This window comes from Rhinopithecus roxellana, chromosome 10 (genome assembly GCF_007565055.1).
Source record: "Rhinopithecus roxellana isolate Shanxi Qingling chromosome 10, ASM756505v1, whole genome shotgun sequence".
In the NCBI taxonomy this organism is placed as follows: Eukaryota; Metazoa; Chordata; class Mammalia; order Primates; family Cercopithecidae; genus Rhinopithecus; species Rhinopithecus roxellana.
The window spans coordinates 88,194,221-88,215,629 of NC_044558.1; the positions used below are offsets into that span (position 1 = coordinate 88,194,221).

Here is a 21,409-nt window from a genome sequence, read left to right on the forward strand (position 1 = left end):
TTTTGTTGTTGTTGTTTTGAGAGGGAGTCTTGCTCTGTCACCCAGGCTGGAGTGCAGTGGTGCGATCTCGGTTCACTGCAACCTCCACCTCCCGGGTTCGAGCAATTCTCCTGTCTCAGCCTCCTGAGTAGCTGGAACTAAAGGTGCACACCACCACGCCTGGCTAATATTTGTGTTTTTAGTAGAGGTGGGGTTTCACCATATTGGTAAGGCTCGCCTCGAACTCCTGACCTCAGGTGATCCACCCGCCTTGGCCTCCTAAAGTGCTGGGATTACAGGTGTGAGCCACCATGCCCAGCCCTGTTAAAGTTTTAAACGTACATTTCTTTGACCAGTATATCACTTCTAGGAATGTATATACAGAAACACTTGCACTAGGGTGCAGAGATCTGTGTGTAAGGACTTCATTGTAACAGTGAAAACTGAAATTAACCCAAATGCCCATCAAGAGTGGGCAGTGAATGGTTGAATACACACATATATCCATATAACCAAATATTCTGCAAACTTTCAAAGGAATGTAGTACTCTATATAGGTTTCCTGACATGGAAAGATATCCGTAATGTTTCTCAAGTAGAAAGTAAGTGATTTGCAAAGTCATCAGTATAATACTCTATTTATTGTAAAATATTTACATACATGTATATCTGTGTACCAGTGTGCGTATATGTGTTTGCATATGCGCAGTAAAGTCTGGAAGAACTTCATGGCAGCCATTGAGGAGAGGGACTTTATCTCATGCACTTACTTCTATGATGTATATAAGTGTGCATCCATTTTAGAATCGAATAATAAAATTCAGTGCTGAAATGGAAAACAAAATAGAACCTTTGGAAGTACAGTTGGACATACCTTGTGTCTTAGGCAGTTTTAGCAAAACACCCCCAGGGTCATGAGTACCTGTCCTGTTTGTACAAAGATCTGGCTGGCTGTCCCACTCTTGACTGGGAGCTTCTGTTAATAAAAAATGGAACTTAGCCCATGGGTTCCTGCCAGATGTTGAGTTTTCTGAAGGCTATTTCAGCTAAAGCTTAGGCATAACAATGTCCCCAGACTGATTCATCTAGAACATTCTTGTCCAAAAGGGGGTGGGGGGTTGACCAGCCATTTAACTCATCTGTTAACCTCAGGATATGTGGTGAAAAGGCTATTAGAACCCAAGCGTGGCATGTGCATCCTCAGTGGTATTTGTTACTGTGCACTGCCAGCTGGGTGGACCTCCTGTTAACCGCCTTTCCCTGAGTCCTGGGACCATGCTGGATATGGCCCAGTATAAGGTGATGTCAAGAGTGCTACATGGACAGACAGACCTGGGGTTGGATCCCAGCTTTGTTCCTTCCTAGCTGTGTGGCTTTGAGCATGGCACTGCCTCTGTTTAGGTCTGTTTCTCATCGGTAACATGGGGCTAACAATTCAGAGTTGTGATGGCAACCACCATGGCAAGATAGATGAAGAGGCTTTGGAAATGATTGTCTTATGGGTTTCTGAGACTGGAGTGTTCAAATACCTTTTTTCTTTGGAGCCACCTAGAGCCATCTTGAAACACACACACACACCCAACTCCAGGAAATGGAAAATTCTAATGGCTCAAAGGGAGAAGAAAGGAGGTGGAATCTGCCTTTGGTGGAGTTTGCAGGATTTTTGAGACCTCACTTGGGCCACTTGGACTCGTGGGAGTAATTCCTCCCTTCCCCTTTCCATCAATCTCTCCCGAGCCTCTCTTTTATGCTCATCACTCTGTGCCATGATCTGGTTTACGTACTCATTTGTTAAGTGTCTGTCTCCTCCATCAGAATGCCAGCTGCATGAGACTAGGCAATGTGTCTTCATTCCCCACTGCACACTCAAAGCCCAACACGTTGCCTGTGACTGAAGGCACTCATTAAGTGTTTGTTGAATGAATGAATGACCTGAATTTCATGCACTGCCCAGGGCTGCAGTTTTTTCTCTTCAAATTTTCTTCTTGACCCTCAGACCATGTTCATCCATTCATTTTGTTAATAGTATTTATGAAGCATCTACTCTGAACCAGCTACTGTACTAGGCACTAGGTTTGGAGCAGTGAACAAACCAGACGTGGCCCCTGTATTCACTTCCTATTGTTGCTGTAACAAATGACCACATACTTAGTGGCTTAAAAGCACACAGATTTATTATCTTACGGTTCTAGAGGCCAGATGTCCAAAACGGGCTTCACTGGGTTAAAAACCAAGATGTCAACAGGGTTGGTTTATTCTGGAAGGTCTCAGGGAGAATCCATCTCCTTGCCTTTTCCCAGCATCTAGGGGCTGCCCACATTACTTTGCCTGTGGCCCCTCCTCATTCTGGCCTCTGCTTCCTTGATCACATCTCCTTCTCTGACCCTGCCTCCCTCTTCTGAGGACCCTTGTGATGACATCGAGCCCACCCAGATGATCTAGGATAATCTCCCCACCTCAAGATCCTTAAGTAATCTCATCCAAAGAGTCCCTTGTGCCATGTAATGAAATGGATTCACAGTTTCCAGGGATTAGGACCTGGACATGCTGTGGGGGTAGAGGCAGGCATTATTCTGCCTACAACAGCTGCAGTTCTCATGAAAAGTATAGCTTAGTGAGAAAGAAAGGTGTTAACCAAATAAACATATGCATGAAAACAGGATTATAGATTGAGATGAAGGCTGTGATGGCTAAGAGTCTTTGCAAGAGTCCTTGAGCAAATGCAAGAGAACAGATTTAGGTTGGAGGGTCACTGGATGGCTGAGTTCTGCAGGTGGGGGAAGTAAGGCAAAGGCCCAGTCACAAGAAGGGGCCCAAGTGCCATAAACAAGGGAAAATGGCCTCCAGAGAGACTCAGGGCTGCAGGATCTGGGCCTAGCAGTATTTTAGATTTTATGTGAGACTCCATGGGATGCAGTTGAAAGGTTTAGGCAGAGAACAACTTGACCTTTCTTCCTTCCTTCTAGAAGACCACTCTGGCTGCCGTCTTGGGAGGCTTCAGGGTAGGCATGAGGGCTCCAGAGGGGAGGCTCCTTCAAAGTGGCCTGCTTGTCTCTTTGACTTCGTCTGCAACCTCCCAGGTCCTGAGTCATCTTGGATGCCAGAAAGCCAGGAGCCACTCGGCTCTCCTGAGCAGCCCACTCAAGGTCACCAGCTGTTCTTTAGAGCCACTTCTTGATGGTGTCTGTCATCAGCAGGAAGAACAGGTCTCCCAAACAATGTCTTTCCTCCTCTTCTGGCCACGTGTTTCCCTTTCAGTCACCAGGAACGAGTTGTTCCATGGCACATGGGGAGGAGTCAAGGAGGGCGTTGGCTTCGGGTGTGGAGGCATTTGCTGGTGTCCCGTTGCCTGACACCTGTCCCTTCTCGGACTCTCTGAAGCTGCTCCCACTCTCCATTGCCCAACAAGAACATAGCTGTCAGCGAACGTTTTCTACAGACACTGAATCCCCCATCACTGTCAGAGCTGGGGAGGGAAAAGATCAGCTAAGCCTCTTGAAAGTCTCGGGTATTTTTTCCTGTTTTAATTTTAGCCCCTTGTTGACTAATAAAATAGTTGCATGCAATGAAAAACTCATGTTATCTAACAGTAAAACGGTCCTTGAAATCATGGAGGGTGCTTTTCTTTTAAAGCTTTGCTCTGTGACCTCGAATAAGTTGCTTCTTGCCCTGAACATCCCATTTTCCAGAATCAAAAATGCATCCATCTGGACTCCAACTATTTGATACAATCTGGAATTGGACTCTAAGCCCAAGGTTTTTGCTGTTTTGTCTATGATAAAGAGAGTTGATTAATTCAACAAATGTATGTTGCATGCCGACTGGTGCAAGGCACAGAACCAGGAGTTTGAGGTCCTGAGATAGTAGGACTTACTCCGTATCCTGAAGGAATCTATCAGTAAATTTCAGCCTGAGGGAGAGTGTTCCGTCTGCTTCCCCAAGGCAAAACATTTAGTTAGCACTTGGAACTATGTGATTGTCTCTTAGTTATAAATCATTCTTGTCTATTAGTTAAGAGAGTTTAGAAATGTGTTTATTTATCTCAAAGCTAATACTAATTCAGCACCTTGAATACACTTTTATCTTGTAGTGATGGTCCTTGCCCTTTGAGGAAGGGACTGTTATTATCTTCATTTTACACGTATGGGCAGTGAGACTTGGAGTCTCCACAAATAGCCAAAGGCAGAACAAATATTTGACCATATAGGATCAGCTTCTAGACTCTAGGCTCTGAGCTACTGTGCTAATATTTGATGAAACAATTCCAGTGGTGGCTTGTCCCTGAATGTCACCCAATTGCTTCTGGAAGTGGATTCACCAATACAGACTCATCTGACTATATCCCTGCCCTCTTCATTTACTTGAGGACACAAAGCTCTGTGTCCCCTGCCCCCAACACCCCTTGACCCCCTATTCCAGGCACTGTTCCCCAATGAAGTAGTAGCATGTTAGAAACTTTTAAGTGTCCAAGACTCCTGGCCTCTGGCGAGTAGATTAGAAGTAAAAGGAATTGTCAGGGAACCAGCAGTGAAGTTCAGAAAATTTATTTTATGTAACTTTTTCCTAAATACAGAAGTTAATTCATACTTGTGGTAGGTAGAATAATTCCCAAAAGATGTCCATGTCTTGATCTCAGAATCTGGGAAGATGCTGCTTTAAAGGACAGTAGGAACTTTGCAGATGTAATTAAGTTATGGATCTTGAGATGAGACGATTATCTTAGCTTATCTGGGAAGTCCTTAAATATAATCACAAAAGTCCTTATCAGAGGGAAGCAAGAAGGTCAAAGGCAGAAGAAGGAGATGGCACAACAGAAGCAGAGGTTGGAGTGATGGAGCCATGAGCCAACAAATGCAGGCAGCCTCAAACAACTGGAAGAGAAAAGGAATAGATTTTCCTGGAGCCCTCAGAAGGAACTAAGCTTGATTTCAGCCCTGTAAGACTTATTTCAGACTTTTGTCCTCCGGAACTGTAGGAGGATACATTTGTGTTGTTTTACTAAGTTTGTAGTAATTTGTTACATCCACAAAAAAAAGAGAAAACTGATACGATGCTCATTGCAGAAAATTAGGAAAGTACAGAAAAAGCATAAAGGATTTTTTAAGCCACTGTAATCATTCTGCCAAAAGGGGGAAAAATTAATATTTTGGATTAGGGCTTTGCAGACTTCTTCTGTGTGTGTGTGTGTAATTATGCATTTCACAAAAATGGTATTGTCAGAATGTCTGTTTGAGTTGGAGCAGCCTGATTTTAGGGAGTGTGAGATATCAGATGGGAGGGTTGGCATGGATGTTTAGAGTTCTGGTTTCTTTACACTTGTTTGCAGTCCTTTGTCTGCAGAAGTGTGGAAACTCTTGAAGGTGGGCAGAGAATGACTGTGTGGTGGCCGTAAGAGCTCAATTTGGCCCGTGAAGGGACGTCTCCTTGGGGACACTCACTCTGATGTTTTCTTTCTTTTGCAAGCATCCCACTACTACAAATACAAGCAGCAGTTCATCTTCCCAGGTGAGTTTCATGTGCGCTGGAAGCAGCCCCTTCTGAACAAGCCCTGCTGTGTTGCAGGAGTTGCTGGGATGAATGGAGGCAGATGTTGTAGGAGTGCCTAAGATCAAAGAGGGTGGTAGTAGAGCCATCACACCTCAGGATAATGGCTGAACATGGAAGTGGAGAAGAAAGAGTGGGAAGTCCTAAGGGCACAGTGGGACCCAAGGAGGTCCCAAGGCACCATGGAAAGGCCTGAGAGGGTGGAGTGCCATGGAACAATGGGCAAGGGTGAGGAGGGGTCTAGAGCCATGTGGCAGGGAAGAGATGGTCATAGGGTCCTGAGCTGGGCACTGAGAAGATGTGAAACCAAGGGGCCTTATCATACCAAAGGGAACCCAGGAGAAAGGAAGATTCAGAGATGATCAGTCAATGCTTCAGGCTGGATGCTTGAGGGTTCTGGCAGACCCCTACTCAACAATGAGGAATTTTGTGGAGGATGTCATCCAGAACCCTGGTCCAGCTGAGCAGGTAGAGTCCAGGTGGTCCAGGAAAGGAGAAAGGAGTTTGGCCAAGGGCAGAGATCCAAGATCTGGTGAAAAATTAGCTACCCTGTCACCCAGGAATCAGGCCTTTGTGGGGGTTGTGGACTTCACATTTGTTTTCTGAATGTCCAATCTCTGGTTTTCAGATGTGGTGCCGGTGCCAGAGACGCCAACCCGGGCGCCCCAGGTCATCCTGCATCCGGTGACCTCGAATCCAATGTAAGTGGGACAGAGATGTCTTCCCCCTTCTCTGAGATTCCCAGCCCTGGCCCTACAATCCACTCCGGTTCCCTATCTTCTTTCCTCCTCTTCCTGGAACTGATGGAGTTGGGGGCAGAGGGAGATGTACAAGGGGTCCAGTGAGACACAGGGAATAACTTAGGCAAAGAGAAAGAACGTAAGAGCTCAGGCAGAGAGAGGCAGTGCTGTTCCTCACGAGCAGCTATGCCTTGTGTCTCTGCCCCTGCCTGTCAAATGCATTTTCCAGGGGCTGGACTGTTTCCTAAGGGCCCATAACACCCCTATGATTAGGAAGACAACTTTCCCCAGGCGATAGCTAGGGCTTAATGAAAGGGTAATTATTCCATGTCACTGAACATGGAATAACTTTTGAAAGTCTCATATAGGTTTATACCAGGAATCAGCAAACTATAGCCCGTGGGACAGATCCAACCTCCTGCTTGTTTTTATATAAAGTTTTATTGGAACACAGCATGCCTATTTGTTTACAATGTATTGTGCAGGGTTGCTTTCTCAGTATAACAGCAGAGTTAAGTAGTTGTAATAGAAACTGTAGGGCTTGCAAAGCCAAAAATATTTACTCTATGACCCTTTGCAGAAAGAAATTTGCTAACCTCTGGTTCATATTATTATAAAACTAGTATAAGCTAATTTTGGAAAATCTGGACTATTCATTAAAAAGGGAAAGGCAAAATAATCACTCATGATCTCACCACTGTTAGAACTTCTATGTGTGTTCTTTCCATTTATATTTTACATAGTTATGACCCACAAGATATGCAAGCAGTTACTATCCTGCTTTGTTATCTTTATGCTGAACATCACATTTTATGAATATTATTTTAGCCTCTCCATAGACATTGTTGGTTATTGGTTTTTGTTTGTTTATTTTTTGAGACAGAGTCTCACTCTCTCACCCAGGGCTGCAATGCAGTGGCACGATCACAGCTCACTGCAGCCTCAGCCTTCTGGGCTCAAGTGATCCTCCCAGCTCAGCCTCCCGAGTAGCTGGGATTACAGGTGTGTGCCACTACACCCAACAAATTTTTTATTTTCTTATTTTTGTAGAGACAGGGATTTGCCATGTTGCCTAGGCAGGTCTCAAACTCCTAGGTTCTAACGATCCTTCCACCTCAACCTCCCAAAGTGCTGGGATTATAGGCATGAGCCACCACACCTGTCAGACATTGTTTTTAATGGCTGTAAAATGACATATGATGTAGAATAATTTTCTTAACCATTTTCCTATTGCTGGATTTTACATTGCTTCCCATATTTCACTGTTGTAAATAATGCTGCAATGAACATCTTTGTGCGTAGCATCCTTTGGAAACAGACCCTCTTTCCAGGTGGTTTATTGCTTGTGCAGCAGAAGTGAAGGCACCTTGGCCGGGCGCAGTGGCTCACGCCTGTAATCCCAGCACGTTGGAAGGCCAAGGTGGGAGGATCACCTGAAGTCAGGAGTTGGAGACCATCCTGGCCAACCTGGTGAAACCCTGTCTCTACTAAAAATACAAACATTAGCCAGGAGTGGTGGCACACAACTATAATCCCAGCTACTCGGCTACTCGGGAGACTGAGGCAGGAGAATCGCTTGAACCCCAGAGGTGGAGGTTCAGTGAGGTGGGATCGTACCACTGCACTCCAGCTGGACAACAGAGGGAGACTCTGTCTAAAGAAAAAAAAAGTAATAACCACAAAGTCACCTCCTTAACTTCTTTGGTTGTGATGGAAGCCTGGGGCTTGCTAGGATTTGATCAGTTTCCCGACTCACCTTTTGCCTACTTAGTTTTTCTTCTGGGTCCCCTAACTGCTTCATCTTTTCTGACTGGTCTTAAGGACTTTATTAAAGACTTACATGGTACATCTCTGAAATCAAAGGAGTAGCAACTTGCCGGGGGATATGGTGCTGACATCTAGCTCCGGATCATTTCTCTGCTTCACATAAACCAATTCTACAATTTGTGCAAGATGAACTCCAGGTTATTAACTGACAGTCCAGAGGTACCAGCGAAAAACAGTCAATAGCTGCTTGCGATCTGCTTAAATGTGCGTGGAGTGAGTGATGGCAACTCTTTGCAGAGGGAAATAGTTGAATAGCCCTGGCTGCTGGAATCACGCCTTGATGCAGAGAGGAGGGTGGCCTGTTTTGGTTTGGGGCATGAGGAGGGACTCCAGCTGCATTGTCCCAGCCAAGTCTCCCCCAGGGCATCAAGTTCCCAGCATGTCAGCTGTCATCGTGCAGGTTCATTCCACTTTCCCAGGCTGTGCTATGAATAATTGGTTAATACCATGGCAAATGCCACTTTGGGATTGACCTTTCTTTCTCCTTCTTTTAGTTCTTGTGGTCTTTCAGACTCTCTGTCACCAGGACCCCCTCCAGCAAGTGGATTGACTCTGTGGAGTCAGCCACTTCCTGCGATCTGAGGGTCAGGATACGGGAGGTTCCCCAAATGAGGAGGGGGAAGGGGGGATCTACTGGGGAAATAGGAAAGGAGGAGTGGGGTATTCATTGTGACTCTTTTTTCTCACCTGTCTCAGCTCTTCCATGCCTTCAACAGCCCCATTCTGTCTCCCTGCTGCACTTCAAAAACACATACACATCCTCAAGTCTAAACCTCGCAACATACCTCTAATGCACACTGTGCCCAACATCCATGACATGTCAAATGTCACATGCATTTGACAGTCCGCTCACACCTCTAATGCACACCCAATTATACCATCAGCATACAGCATCCCCCTCGACATCCTGTGTGTACACCCAACTCACATGCACACAAGAGAACCCTGCACAAAGCACAACCCATAATACCTATGCAGTGCTCACACAAACACCTTGTGACGCCCTGCCAGCATCTATACCCAAAATGTTTGCTTACTAAGACCAGAACTGCAGCTCACGAGCTTGTGAATGCATCACACACACACACACGCACACACTTGTGTCTTCCAGTTCAATATGGTCTTTTTATTTTCATTCCACACGTCCTCATTCCATGTGATTGGCAAGGCCTACCTCAAACATTGGGAACTTTTAAATACACTCAGTAATTCTCTCATCTTGGAATTCCCACCACACTCCATTTATCCAATTCATACCTAACTTTTGGCCTTGTTACTTTTAGCCTCTCTGCATAGTATCTACATACTGGCTTTAGTTCCTTCAGTAGGAACACAATATTCCTTAAGGTCAGAAGCCATGCCAGTTTCAATTCTATATCCCTCCAAGGGCCCAACACTGTTCTTGGCACACACATCTATTCAATAGTCGCATGAATGCATGAATGAACAGACAAACAAGAACATTGAGATCCTTCCAAGAAATTCCAAATTTGTGTGAACTTCGGAGATCTGATTAATTCTTTCCTGGCAAACATATAGAGCTCTGAGGACTGACTTGTCTACCCAGGGCGTTTAGGCCAGTTTATAAGAAAGCTGCTAGATTACTTGAAACCAGAGCAATGAATAAAAATGAGCCCTGAGCGGCCCAGAAAATCAACTTAAAACAAGCTCCTTGCATACTGTGTTTCGTGTGTGTGTGTAGCGAGGCTATGGATTATTTCAGACACACGTATTGAAATGAAATGTGAGATAAAGGCTTGGTGGTGAAGACTTCCCATCTGCGGATTCTTCATACAAAGCTAAACTCAATATACAGACCTACCTTTTCACCTAGGGATCACGTTTCTTTTTCTTTCTTTACAGCTTGGAAGGAAATCCATTACTTCAAATTGAAGTGGAGCCAACGTCGGAGGTGAGAATCAGAGAGCAGTGAAGCGACATTTTCCAGGGGCTGCCCAGAACTTGGCAAAGCCGACTGACGTTTTGAATGACGCAGAGGGCTTGGGGTCAGATTGGGACTGTGGTGGCCCTGACCGATGGATGTTCTAACTCTGGGACATTTAGCAAGCGGTGGCCCCTCCTAGCACTGAGCCTAATGGGCCATTATATGGCATGCATCATGGAAAAGCCAGTTGTGCGGAAATTGTCAAGAGATTTGCATTCTTAGTTGAAAGATCAGCTCAGGGCCGGGTGACTACCGAGGGGGATATGCCCTGCTGCCTTCAAAAGAATATGTGGGAGGAGGTGGGGGCCTCAGGGATGCCGGGCTTGGAAGTATTGAAAATGCGCTGGGGCTTCTTCCCACCTGCCTAAGCGGCTGCAGAAATACATAAAATGCCCTGGCTGGAAACCGTGGAGTCCTGGCCCCTCAGCTCTGCCACTGCACTGTGTCTTATACTGAAAGGAATCGAGTCAGGGCTTCCAAGGAAAATCGTGTTCTTTTCTGGGACTATCTTGGTTGTTGAAATATGATCCTGGGAGAAACTAATGTCTCCTGTATTGTTTCTCCTGAGTGTGCCAAGGGGGGCAGTTTGTTCAGGTATTCTGGGTCAGGAAGACCTGTAGCCACTCAAGAGGCCACCTTCTCAGGCTGTTTCATCAGGTCCCAGGGGCTCTGGGAATCCCTGCTGACCCTGGCCCCTGCTGCTCCTACAATTCTGCAGGAGAATCCAAGAGGCAGTTCACCCCAAAGCACCCCTAGATATCATGCTGATAAGGTAGGTCCCTACGCCTTGAGCATTTAACTCTAGTGGTAGTCACGCCAAAGTATGCCTGAGTCATGTGGGTGTGCATGGCAAAAATGCAGATTCCTGGTCTTGGCCTGCTGATATTTTGATCCATTAGTGCTGGGTGGGGCCCAGGAATCTGCAGTTTCTCGGGCCTCCCACTGGGTGTTTAATACAGGTGGTCAGTTCTGTACAAAGAACTTATCAGGCCTTCATCTAAAACCTCACACCGCCCCGGGGCAGATTTTCTTACCCCCACTTTACAATGAGGAAAGGCAGCCTCAGGGAAGTAAAGCAACTGGCTGAAGGTCACACAGAGGCCAGATTTCAGCTTGCTTTGTCTGATTGTTAAGCCCATACTATAACCCCTCACTCTCATGTCTCCTACCTTCCCAGCTGCTGTAGGAGCCTCAAACATCTAGCTTGTAGCTCTGACCTCTCCCAATTTTTGAATCATCAATTCCAAATTTCCTGGGGGAAGCAAAAGCTACTCCATGTTGGCAGTTGTCACGTGTTACATGCAGATGCATGGTGTACCCGTTGTTTTAGCCTGTCTAGCCTGTCAACTTTATCACATGCACATAAACAACCAAACCAAAAGACTATGGAAGATTAGGAAGGGCCTCGGATATTCAAGTCCAGAGACCTGGATCTTAGTCCCTCCTCTGTCTGGCTGCATGACCTGGAGTGAGTCACTTCCCAGGGCAACACATGGGACTTTCGGTGCTAAAACCAGGAAGATTCCAGCAAACTGGAATGGGTGATCCCCATAACACTTCTCTCTGAGCCTCAGTATCCCCCCATTTAGCACAAGAGAGGTGGATGATCATGATCTCCCTTTCAGCACCTTCACTATAGTATGATTCTAGACCAGATTCTAGACCTGGGGAAACAGAGGGACGTGTGTCTGCACCAGCTCCAGATGCATGTAGAGATGTGGCCAGACCTACGCATGCACACGGGACCCAGCAGGACCATGAGGGAGGCTGGGGCAGTGGCAAACCCAATTCTGACCTCTCTCCCACTCCGGCCACAGAATGAAGAGGTCCACGATGAGGCCGAGGAGTCAGAGGATGACTTCGAGGAGATGAATCTGTCCCTCCTCTCGGCCCGGAGCTTCCCACGCAAGGCCAGCCAGACCAGCATCTTCCTTCAGGAGTGGGACATCCCCTTTGAGCAGCTGGAGATCGGTGAACTCATTGGAAAGGGCCGCTTTGGGCAAGTGTACCACGGCCGCTGGCACGGCGAGGTGGCCATCCGGCTGATTGACATTGAGAGGGACAACGAGGACCAGCTCAAGGCCTTCAAGCGGGAGGTGATGGCCTACAGGCAGACACGGCACGAGAATGTGGTGCTTTTCATGGGCGCCTGCATGAGCCCGCCTCACCTGGCCATCATCACCAGGTCAGTTCCACCTGGGCTCCCACCCAGGAATTGGCAAACCTCTGCTTCTGGCATGGTTGAGAAATGGTTTTCTGCTTACTTGACCACTCTGGTTAATAGACCATCTCCAGTTCTACCATGTACAGTTGACTTACATGGTTTAAGACTTAACAGTCCAGAAAATACTTAATTTATTTATTTGTTTTTTTAGAGGCAGGGTCTCCCTCTGTTGCCCAGGTTTAAATGCAGTGGTATGATCATAGCTCATTGCAGCCTTGAACTCCTGGACTCCAGAGATCCTTTCGCTTCAGCCTCCCAAGTAGCTGGCACTACAGGTGTGTGCCATCACACCTGGCTCATTTTTTAATTTTTTGGTAGAGATGAGGTCTCGCTATGTTGCCCAGGATGGTCTCAAACTTCTGGCCTCAAGCAATCCTCCTGCCTTGGCCTCCCAAGTGCCAGGATTGCAGGCCTGTAAGCCACCACGCCTAAACCCAGAAAATATTTTTAATGCTAAAACTCTTTAGTGAAACCAAAGAGTACTAAATGGAGAATCAGAAACATTGGGTCTTGCTCCCCCTGTATTCCAAGTATTTGTGTAACAGCTTCTCAAAGAGTCACTTTCTCCATATGTGAAATGAGTATATTCGACTAAATCAGGAATCAGCCAGCTTTTTCTGTAAGGGGCCCAATAGTAAATATTTTCAGCTTTGTGGGTTGTACAGTTTCTGTAGCAGCTACTCTGCTCAGCCACTGTAGTCTGAAAGCGGCTGTAGACAATCTGCAAATGAAATTGCAGAGCTGTGTTCCAATAAAAGTTCATTTACAAACCCAGGGAGTGGGCTGTATTTGGCCCATGGGCCATAGTCTGCAGACCCCTGATTAAGATTATTTTTCTTTTTGAGACAGAGTTTTACTCTTCTTGCCCAGGCTGGAGTGCAATGGTACGATCGCAGCTCACTGCAGCCTCCACCTCCCTGGTTCAAGCGATTCTCCTGCCTCAGCCTCCTGAGTAGCTGAGATTACAGGCATGCACCATCATGCCTGGCTACTTCAGTATTTTTAGTAGAGACAGGGTTTTGCCGTGTTGGTCAGGCTGGTCTTGAACTCCTGACCTCAGGTGATCTGCCCGCCTTCGCCTCCCAAAGTGCTGGGATGACACGCATGAGCCAAGATTCTGATAACTATTATTCTGGTTTTCATGAAAGTTGCAGAGCACATTTGCAGTCTTTACCGTTGTGGTTTGGAATATCCAGGATCTGTGGTCTTTGGGTACACAAAAGGGATAGTTCATAGAGAACTAACATTGTGAAAATGTTTCTTGAACTTTCTCAGATTTGCTCTCTGGCCTCTCCCAGAGGCTTGAGGCACTGGGGAAAAAAATAGCTTTGGTTTTGATGAAACAGTTGTGAAACAATCTTTTGGTTTGTTTTGAAACTCTGGCACTGGCTCCCCTGTAACATTAGGACTGGCCTCTGCAGTGGCATTCTTAGTATGACCTGTGATGCCAAGGGCCCGTTAGGAGCTCTCTCCTTCCTCTACTCAACTCAAGCAGTGAGACCCCAAATGCACAAGTCTTGCATCTTAGCAGGCCCAGAGCAGATGCTGTGGGCTCCGAGAAGAGCTGGTGTGTCTTCGATCTCCTCCCTTGTGAGACAAAACCTCCTTGAGTCCACTTATAAGAACTTGGTGATTGGTAGAAGGTGCATTATATTCGGTATCCATAGATGATGCAGATGGTGGGTTGACCAGGAGTGACTCGTGCTTTGAATGGTAAGCGCTGGTGAAAGATTGGGGATCTAGGGATGGGCCTCCAAGCCTCCTTAAATCAGGGTAAAAATGGTAGTTCTCAACGCTGCACAAGGCAGAGAGGTGGCTCTGAAGAAATCAGCCCAGGTAATCTTCAGGGGCTGAGCTGTTCTGAGTGTAAGCTTTTGCTGAGTAACTACTCCACAACTTGGTGGTTTCTCTGTATCCTATGGACAGTTCTGGGCTTAGCCAGACTGAGTAGCTGGGCTCTTGTAGTTGGCTGTGGTCAGCTCTGGGTCAACAAGGGGATAGTCAGTCTTAGTTGCCCTCATTTGTGTGTCTGCTGGTTGGCAGACTGTCGGGGGATATCCCCAACAGCCTAGCTCAGGCTCATTCTCATGGCGGTCTCAGGTTTCCAAGTGCAGCGAGAGGTCAAGACCTACATCTGTTGGCCAAAGAAACTCCTATTCTCCCCTAGATTCAAGGCATGGAGACACAGCCTCTACTTTTGAATGGGAAGATCTGCAATATCCCGCTGCAAGGACGTGGCTGCAGGATGGGGACAATCTGTGGCTATTTTTGCAATCTACTACAGAGAGACCCTTAGCTCCCTTTCCTTCCCTTTCTTACCCAGTATATATCCTCATCTTTTAGCAGCAGTCGATAGCCTATTACTTGGGATACACAAGTCTGGTTGAAGGGTGGTCTTTTCCCCACCCCTGGCCTTCTCCATTGCTCCCATCTTAAGCTCTTACCCCATCTTTCTCTCTGGTCAGCTCCTCACCACCCTCCTGCCTCCCGGTTCAGCATTATCTATGGAGCCTAATCCCCGTGCCTCCCTCACCCCCTTCTCAAAGGCTAGCAAGTTGGAAATAGACAAACTCAGCAGCCATCCTTGAAAAACTGAGTGGTCATTAAGAAAATGTGTTGCTCATCCTGCAAGCCAGCTGCATTTGCGGCCCTCTTCTATTATGTACAAAATTCTGAGCCCCCCTCCCCAAGCGCCATAACTGCCTACAGATTTCACAAATAGCCCAGCCTTTTCCTGGCACCACGATAAAGACTCTGCAGCTTTGGGACGTGTAATTGGTCTCTGCAGTGTTTTGGTATTTTGTGTGAGGATGCCAGATGAGCCCCAAAGAAGTGGCATTGATTCCATATTATTGTGTTGTTATATATTTATCTTAGGGAGGGCCTCTGTGCATCCCTCTCTCTGTTCAGTACTGTCCACTTGTTGGCTCTCCAGGTTTCTTATCTGCACGTTCAGTTTGAAACCAAATATTTGAGTAATTTGATTAATCACTTGCATTTGCACGATTGGCTGGCAGAGGTTGATGGTTGGACGATAGCCAACCAACTGGAACCATTTTTGGACCCTAGATTTATTTTACAGGGAACATGAGACCAGATAATTACCTGGCATATTCTGGATCAATTCACAATGGCACATTCTAGCCAATTACTTAGTAATTATCATCGAAGTTAACAAGTATTTCTAAGATTAGCTTCCTTGCAATGCAATATGTGTGACTCTTGGGGAATGAGTAATAACCAACTAGTTACCCAATTGCTATAGCCACAAATGCTATTAGCAGCAGGATTGCTAAATTGTTTCACAATTGGGTCATTATGGGATTATTGCAAAGCTATTGACAGTCTGCACAATCACTCATGTGAAAAACTCCAAGTGAAATCTGAAAGCCAATAGAGTTGAGTGAAAGTGTCTCTCACCCTTCTACCTTGCTATCTAGGGTTTCACAGGCCTCAGTTTCTCCTTCTGTAAAATGAGCAGGTGGAAGCAGATGTTTGTTGCAGTGTCCCGCCAACTCTGACAGTATTCTTTGCTTGTCTGATAACGAGCTGTGTTTGAGAAGCAGCTGGGAACAGGTCTGGAACGGAGCATCTCAAAGATGCTGTACCTGGACCTTCCTGCACCAGAGTCATAGGAGAGGAAAGTTGTAAAAATGCAGATTCCAGAAAAAAGATTGTGATGGTGGCAGGTGAGGACAAAGGGGAGAAGGTGAGGGTAGAGAAGCTGTCAGGAGCAAGACTGGAGAGAGCAGGGGTTCTCAAGCCTGGTGGAGGAAGGGGAGCTTTTCATACAGTAACAGTGCCTGGCCCTGCCCCAGAGCAAAATCTCTCATCTTCAGCACTGCTGATATTTGGGGTCAGAAAAGGCTTTGTGGTGGGGGCTGTCCCATGCACTGTAGGATGTTTGGCAGCATCCCTAGCCTCTACTCACTAGATGCCAGTAGCACCAAGCCTCAAGTTGTGACAACCAAAAATGCCCCCAAGACACTGCACTGGCAAACCCTGTGTTATGAAGATCACCAAATTAGGGTTGCTGTTTTGACAGTGGGTGAGGCTCTGAACCAGCAGAAGCCAAGCCATGCTAGGTGGCATGGCTGAGCCTTTTTGCTGAAATCGGTTCCCTGGTTGTGGGGTAGAACCAAGACAGAGCCCTCAAAAATAAACCAAAAAAGCCACAGATTCCAGCAGCTTTCAGCAAGTGCTTTTCTTCAGGCCAGGCATGATGAGGTTCTCCTGTTTATCCTTGTGCCTATTTTACAGGTGAGAAAACTGAGGTCAGAAAGTCAGGGGGAGCCCTTGCCCAAATCATAGAACAAATAACTGGCAGAACTGGGAATAAGCAAATGTTTCTCTGAATACTAGTCTAGTAGTAGTTTCCTTCTTTGCCAGTGACTGCCAAAGCTGGGTCAAGGGGAATGGGCTTCATCTGTGAGCACTTTTGTGGCACAGAGATTCTGCATGTTTGGTCATATCACAATCACCTGGAGAAACTGATAACAGTTCAGGGTGGAGGCCCATCCGACTTCGATTAGCTTGGACCGCTATCCTTTTTAGTAAGTGCCAGGGGATTTTGTTCACACCACAGTGTAAGAACCACTGGCTTATTATAACTGAGTTTCATTTGTGTAGCTTTGATCTTCTGGTGTTTATGTGCTTCTCCAATACCCTGTAAATTCCTGTGGCACCAGCATAACCATGCGCACACAGACGTGCGCACACACGTGCGCACACACACACGTGCACACACACACGTGCCGTGCGCGCACACACACGTGCACACACACACGTGCCGTGCGCGCACACACACGCGCACACACACGCGCACACACACGCACACACACACGCACGCACACACGCGCGCGCACACACGCACTCGCTCCTCTTCCATATAAACCCTAAATTACACACCAATTCTCTTCTTTCTCTCCTGTTCTCTTTCCCACATCCCCTCAAAGAAATGCACATACTCTATCTTTCCCTGCAAAACTCATTCCACAAATATTAGCAACTCACAAAACTGCTGTGCAGAACTCACAGCACATACAGTCCCTCACAGAAGCCCCCACCTCACCCCCTTCCCCACTCCCCAGATAATTTTGTTGAACTCTAAAATTATTTAAATCTGTGCTTCTTATCATGGGGTTCCCTAACCAGCCTTACCTGCGAACTTGTTAGAAATGCTAATTCTCTCTCCCACCCTCCCCCGCTGAATCAGAACCTCTGCGGGTGTGTCCAGCAAGCTGGGTTTTAAGATGCCCTATATGGAATTCTGGTTCATGCTCAATTGTGAGACCTGCTGCTTTAAAGAAAGCGGGTCCTTCTTCCCACCTGGAGCAAACTGCCTTTACGACTGCCAAGAGCTTCGGGCACACCTTGGAAACCTCTTCTCTCAGGCACTACTGAGAGGTGTGCAGCTGAGTCCACAATGGGTGAGGGCCTAGCGTGACCCAGTATCAGCACCTCCGGGGGCCTGAGAACCATCTGTTAGCTTCAGTGCTAGCACATTCCACTAACGTGCCTTCTGCAGACATTCATCGGACCCCGGCACAGTGCCAAACCACATGATAGACACTCAGAACACAGTGTCTACAGTTTGTACTGTGGCCTTTGCATTCCAGAAGAGACAGACAATAACAAGTTAAACAAACACATAAGATCATTAAAACACTGTAATAAGTGCTGCGAAGGCCACAGACAGGGCGGTCGATGGGTCAGAGTGATGGGAGGGCTACTTTGAAGAGGGGCTCAGAGCCGGCTTCATAGGGGAAGTGACATTTGAGCTAGGATCTAACGATGAAGAGGCGATGGCCATGCCAAGAGGCAGAGAAAGAGCAGTTCAGGTGGAAGAACTGCAGGTGCAAAGGCCCTGGGGTAGGCATGAGATTGGTACATTTGAGGAGCTATGGAAAGGGGCTGCAGAGGCCAGATAATTGCAAGGCTTTGAATGCCATAGAAAGGAATGTGGCATTTATCCTAAGACAATGGGAAGCCCGCGTAAGGTTTTAAATGGAAGCTGCCCACACTACTCTGGGGGTTTCCTGATGGCCAAGATCCTACCTCCTCTTGCACTCAGCTGGTTGGTTCAATGTGTCAAAATGCATATGGGTTAGAATAGTGATGGCATCAAGGAAACCCAGCACCGAAGAGCACAAGCTGAGAGAAAAGGCTCTGGGGTATCCTGACTGTCACTTTGCCATTTCCACCTGTGTGGGGCTCTCAGGAATGATACCAGTGAATTTCATCAGGATCCTTTCCCAGCGACTGGAGTAGGATGGGGCGAGGTATTAGGGGCATGACCTAAACATCTCGTAATTGAGGGGCTCAAACTGCGTGCCCCCAGAAAAAAGAGGAAGGAAGAACTGGATTTCCCCATGCCCCCAGGATGATTTTAAAAATTTCTCATTTGGCGCATGTCACCAATCCCCTTGCTGGGTTCCCAGAGTCTGAGAGGCATCTTCTCAGTTATGTGAGGTTAACTGTTGCTGGATATTTCATGCATGCGGGCAACATCTCCTGGGGACAAAGTAGTAATGAAATCCCTTAGGGCCTCATTTGCACAGCATTTTAAATCCAGTAAATATCAGGAACTACTTACTAGATTATTTATTTCCAACTCCAAATCAGTTCCTGTTTTCCATGCTTTCAAATATAATAGCACTAAGCTGCTATATTTGACAGACAGACGCATGGAGAACCCTGCCTTCTGTTAAGATGGTAACGCAATACCTGGGTGAGATTTCAACTTGCTTTTTCTGTAACTCCTGTAGTTGTGGTCTGATTTTTGTTTCCCTTCAGGCCAGTTTGATTGTCCTAAATATAACATACAGGAGTTGGGGGGCCTGAGCACATGAAGATGCCGTCCCCATCATCGAGTGGAATCGGCTTCCTTTTATGTTCAAAAAGCTGAATCGCTTTCCCTTTATAAAGCACAGCTGAAAAGGTTTTTTGTCTGTGGCTGCCTTTAATTGTGCTGAAATGTAAAGCACCCTGGGACTTTTGTGAAGGAAGCGCTATAAATGTACAGCATCATTATCATTATTATTATCAGCATCATCTCATGTACATTGCATACGCCTGTGTAATCCATCCAGTGAGCAGCAGAGGATTTGCGTGGCTGAAGACCTCACCACTGGCCACCCCTTTCCTCGAATCTCAAAGATCCTGAATTAGCACGTGTGACATCTGTCATCACTTTAAAACATTGTGTATCTTATTACACAAGCGAATGACTTGTTTGCAATTGCAAATGCAGATCAGCAGAAAGAAGAAAATGAAATTCACCCATACTGCCTCCAGCCAGAGAGAATGACATTAACATCTTAGTGTATATCCGTCCAGGCATTTGTCCCAGAATGTGTGTAAATTCACACTTTGTATTGGTCAGGGTAATGGTAGCTGCTGTAACAAATAAGCCTTAAAACATGAAGTGGTTTAACACAATATAAGTTTATTTCTTGTTCATGTAATAGTCTAAGATGCAAGTTTTTGGATGGTAGGTGGCTTTTCTCCATGTATGGGGGGATCCAAACCCTGTCCATCTTTTGGATTTGCCTTCTTCTAAGCTATACAGTCCTCTGCCTCTAGCTGGGGAAAAAGGAAGGGGCATGGAACATCCTATGCCGGTGGGGGGGGTGGGGGTCTGTGAGCCTCCTACAAGTGGTACACATCACTTCACTTATGTGCCATTGGCTGGTGCTGAGTCCATTGTCTATACATAACTGCAAAGAAGGCTGGAAAATAGCTAACTGTATTTCCAGGAGGAAAACAGTGGGCTTATGAACAGCCAGGAGCTCTGAGACACACATTCATCTTTATGGATAGATCTTCTTCTACCATGAGCAATAGACTCACACCAGCAGCCCTGTTTCATGACTTGCTATATTCACTAAACAGTATATGTATGGAACACTCCCCTTTGGCATTTGGGTCTATTGCAAATTTCTTCACTCCTGCTTGTCTTAGTTTCTCCACCTATAGAATGGGGATAACATTTATCTCTTTTGCAAGATGGTGATAAGAATTAGAGATGTATATGAAAAGACTATAGCATAGTGCCTCCTGTGACTGGAATGCTCAATAACTTTTATCTCCTATAAAATGATGCTATAATAATATCATTCTATAAAATGATGTTATAATAAGAATGATATAATAACAACAACAATAATAATAATGGTAGCAGCAAATCGTAGAAGTCATGTATTTTCGCTCAGGTGCCAAAACATCTTTGACATAACAAACAGCAAGTGTTTTGTGTTTATTATAATATCAAATGATAGGAGTCAGTGGCTGCAGTTTGATTACTTGGATTTGTGTCCCAGCTGTGCTTCTGGCTTGCACGCTGGCCAAGTTACACTGAACCTCTCAGCTTTGAGCCATCAAGAGGGAGATCTTGAGTAGGGAGCTAGATATCCTGGTCTCAAGCTTGGACGAAAGGTTGGGACTAGAAATAACCATATATGAGTCATCTGCATAGACGTGATGATGGAAGTCATGGACTTCTGCTGAAGCTGAGGTCATCTGGGGAAAAGAGGAGGGTTGCCTGAGGATGAAGCCCAGAGCACCTGAAGCCTGGAACACCTGCAGCGTTGTGGCCCAGTTGAGATGGCAGATTCTGCAAGGGGACCGAGGAGAAGTGGCTGGATGGTGGAGGCAACCAGAGAAGCATGAAGTCAGAAAGCCAACCCAAAATGGTTCCACTGTGCAGCTTCCCCCAGCTCTGTCTCTTCTTATTTCATCGCTGTGTTTTATTTTATTTTTGAGACAGAGTCTCGGTCTGTCACCCAGGCTGGAGTGCAGTGGCACAATCTCAGCTCACTGCATCCTGTGCCTCCTGGATTCAAGCAATTCTCTTGCCTCAGCCTCCCCTGTAGCTGGAATTACAGGCATGTGCCACCTCGCCCAACTAATTTTTGTGTTTTTAGTAGAGACGGAGTTTCACCATGTTGGCCAGCCTTGTCTCGAACTGCTGACCTCAAGTGATCTGCCTGCCTCAGCCTCCCAAAGTGCTGGGATGACAGGCGTGAACCACCGTGCCTGGCCCGCATTTTATTCTCATCAGGCTTCTCAACATAAGATAATAATTATTTTACTCTTCTATGTTTGCTCACTTACTTTTTCCCCTGCATCCCCTCCCCCACCTTAGAACAT

At 46.3% G+C, this 21,409-nt stretch overlaps 1 protein-coding gene across 1 annotated transcript in view; it reads left to right on the forward strand.

The window, feature by feature from the left end:
* Nucleotides 1–21,409, forward strand: part of KSR2 (kinase suppressor of ras 2) — a 497,941-nt gene that overhangs the window by 429,501 nt on the left and 47,031 nt on the right. The window contains exons 11-14 of the mRNA XM_010368261.2: nucleotides 5,443–5,484; nucleotides 6,152–6,224; nucleotides 9,954–10,002; nucleotides 11,853–12,220. Of these exons, the coding sequence (XP_010366563.2) occupies nucleotides 5,443–5,484; nucleotides 6,152–6,224; nucleotides 9,954–10,002; nucleotides 11,853–12,220 (532 nt within the window). The remainder of the gene's footprint in view (nucleotides 1–5,442; nucleotides 5,485–6,151; nucleotides 6,225–9,953; nucleotides 10,003–11,852; nucleotides 12,221–21,409) is intronic.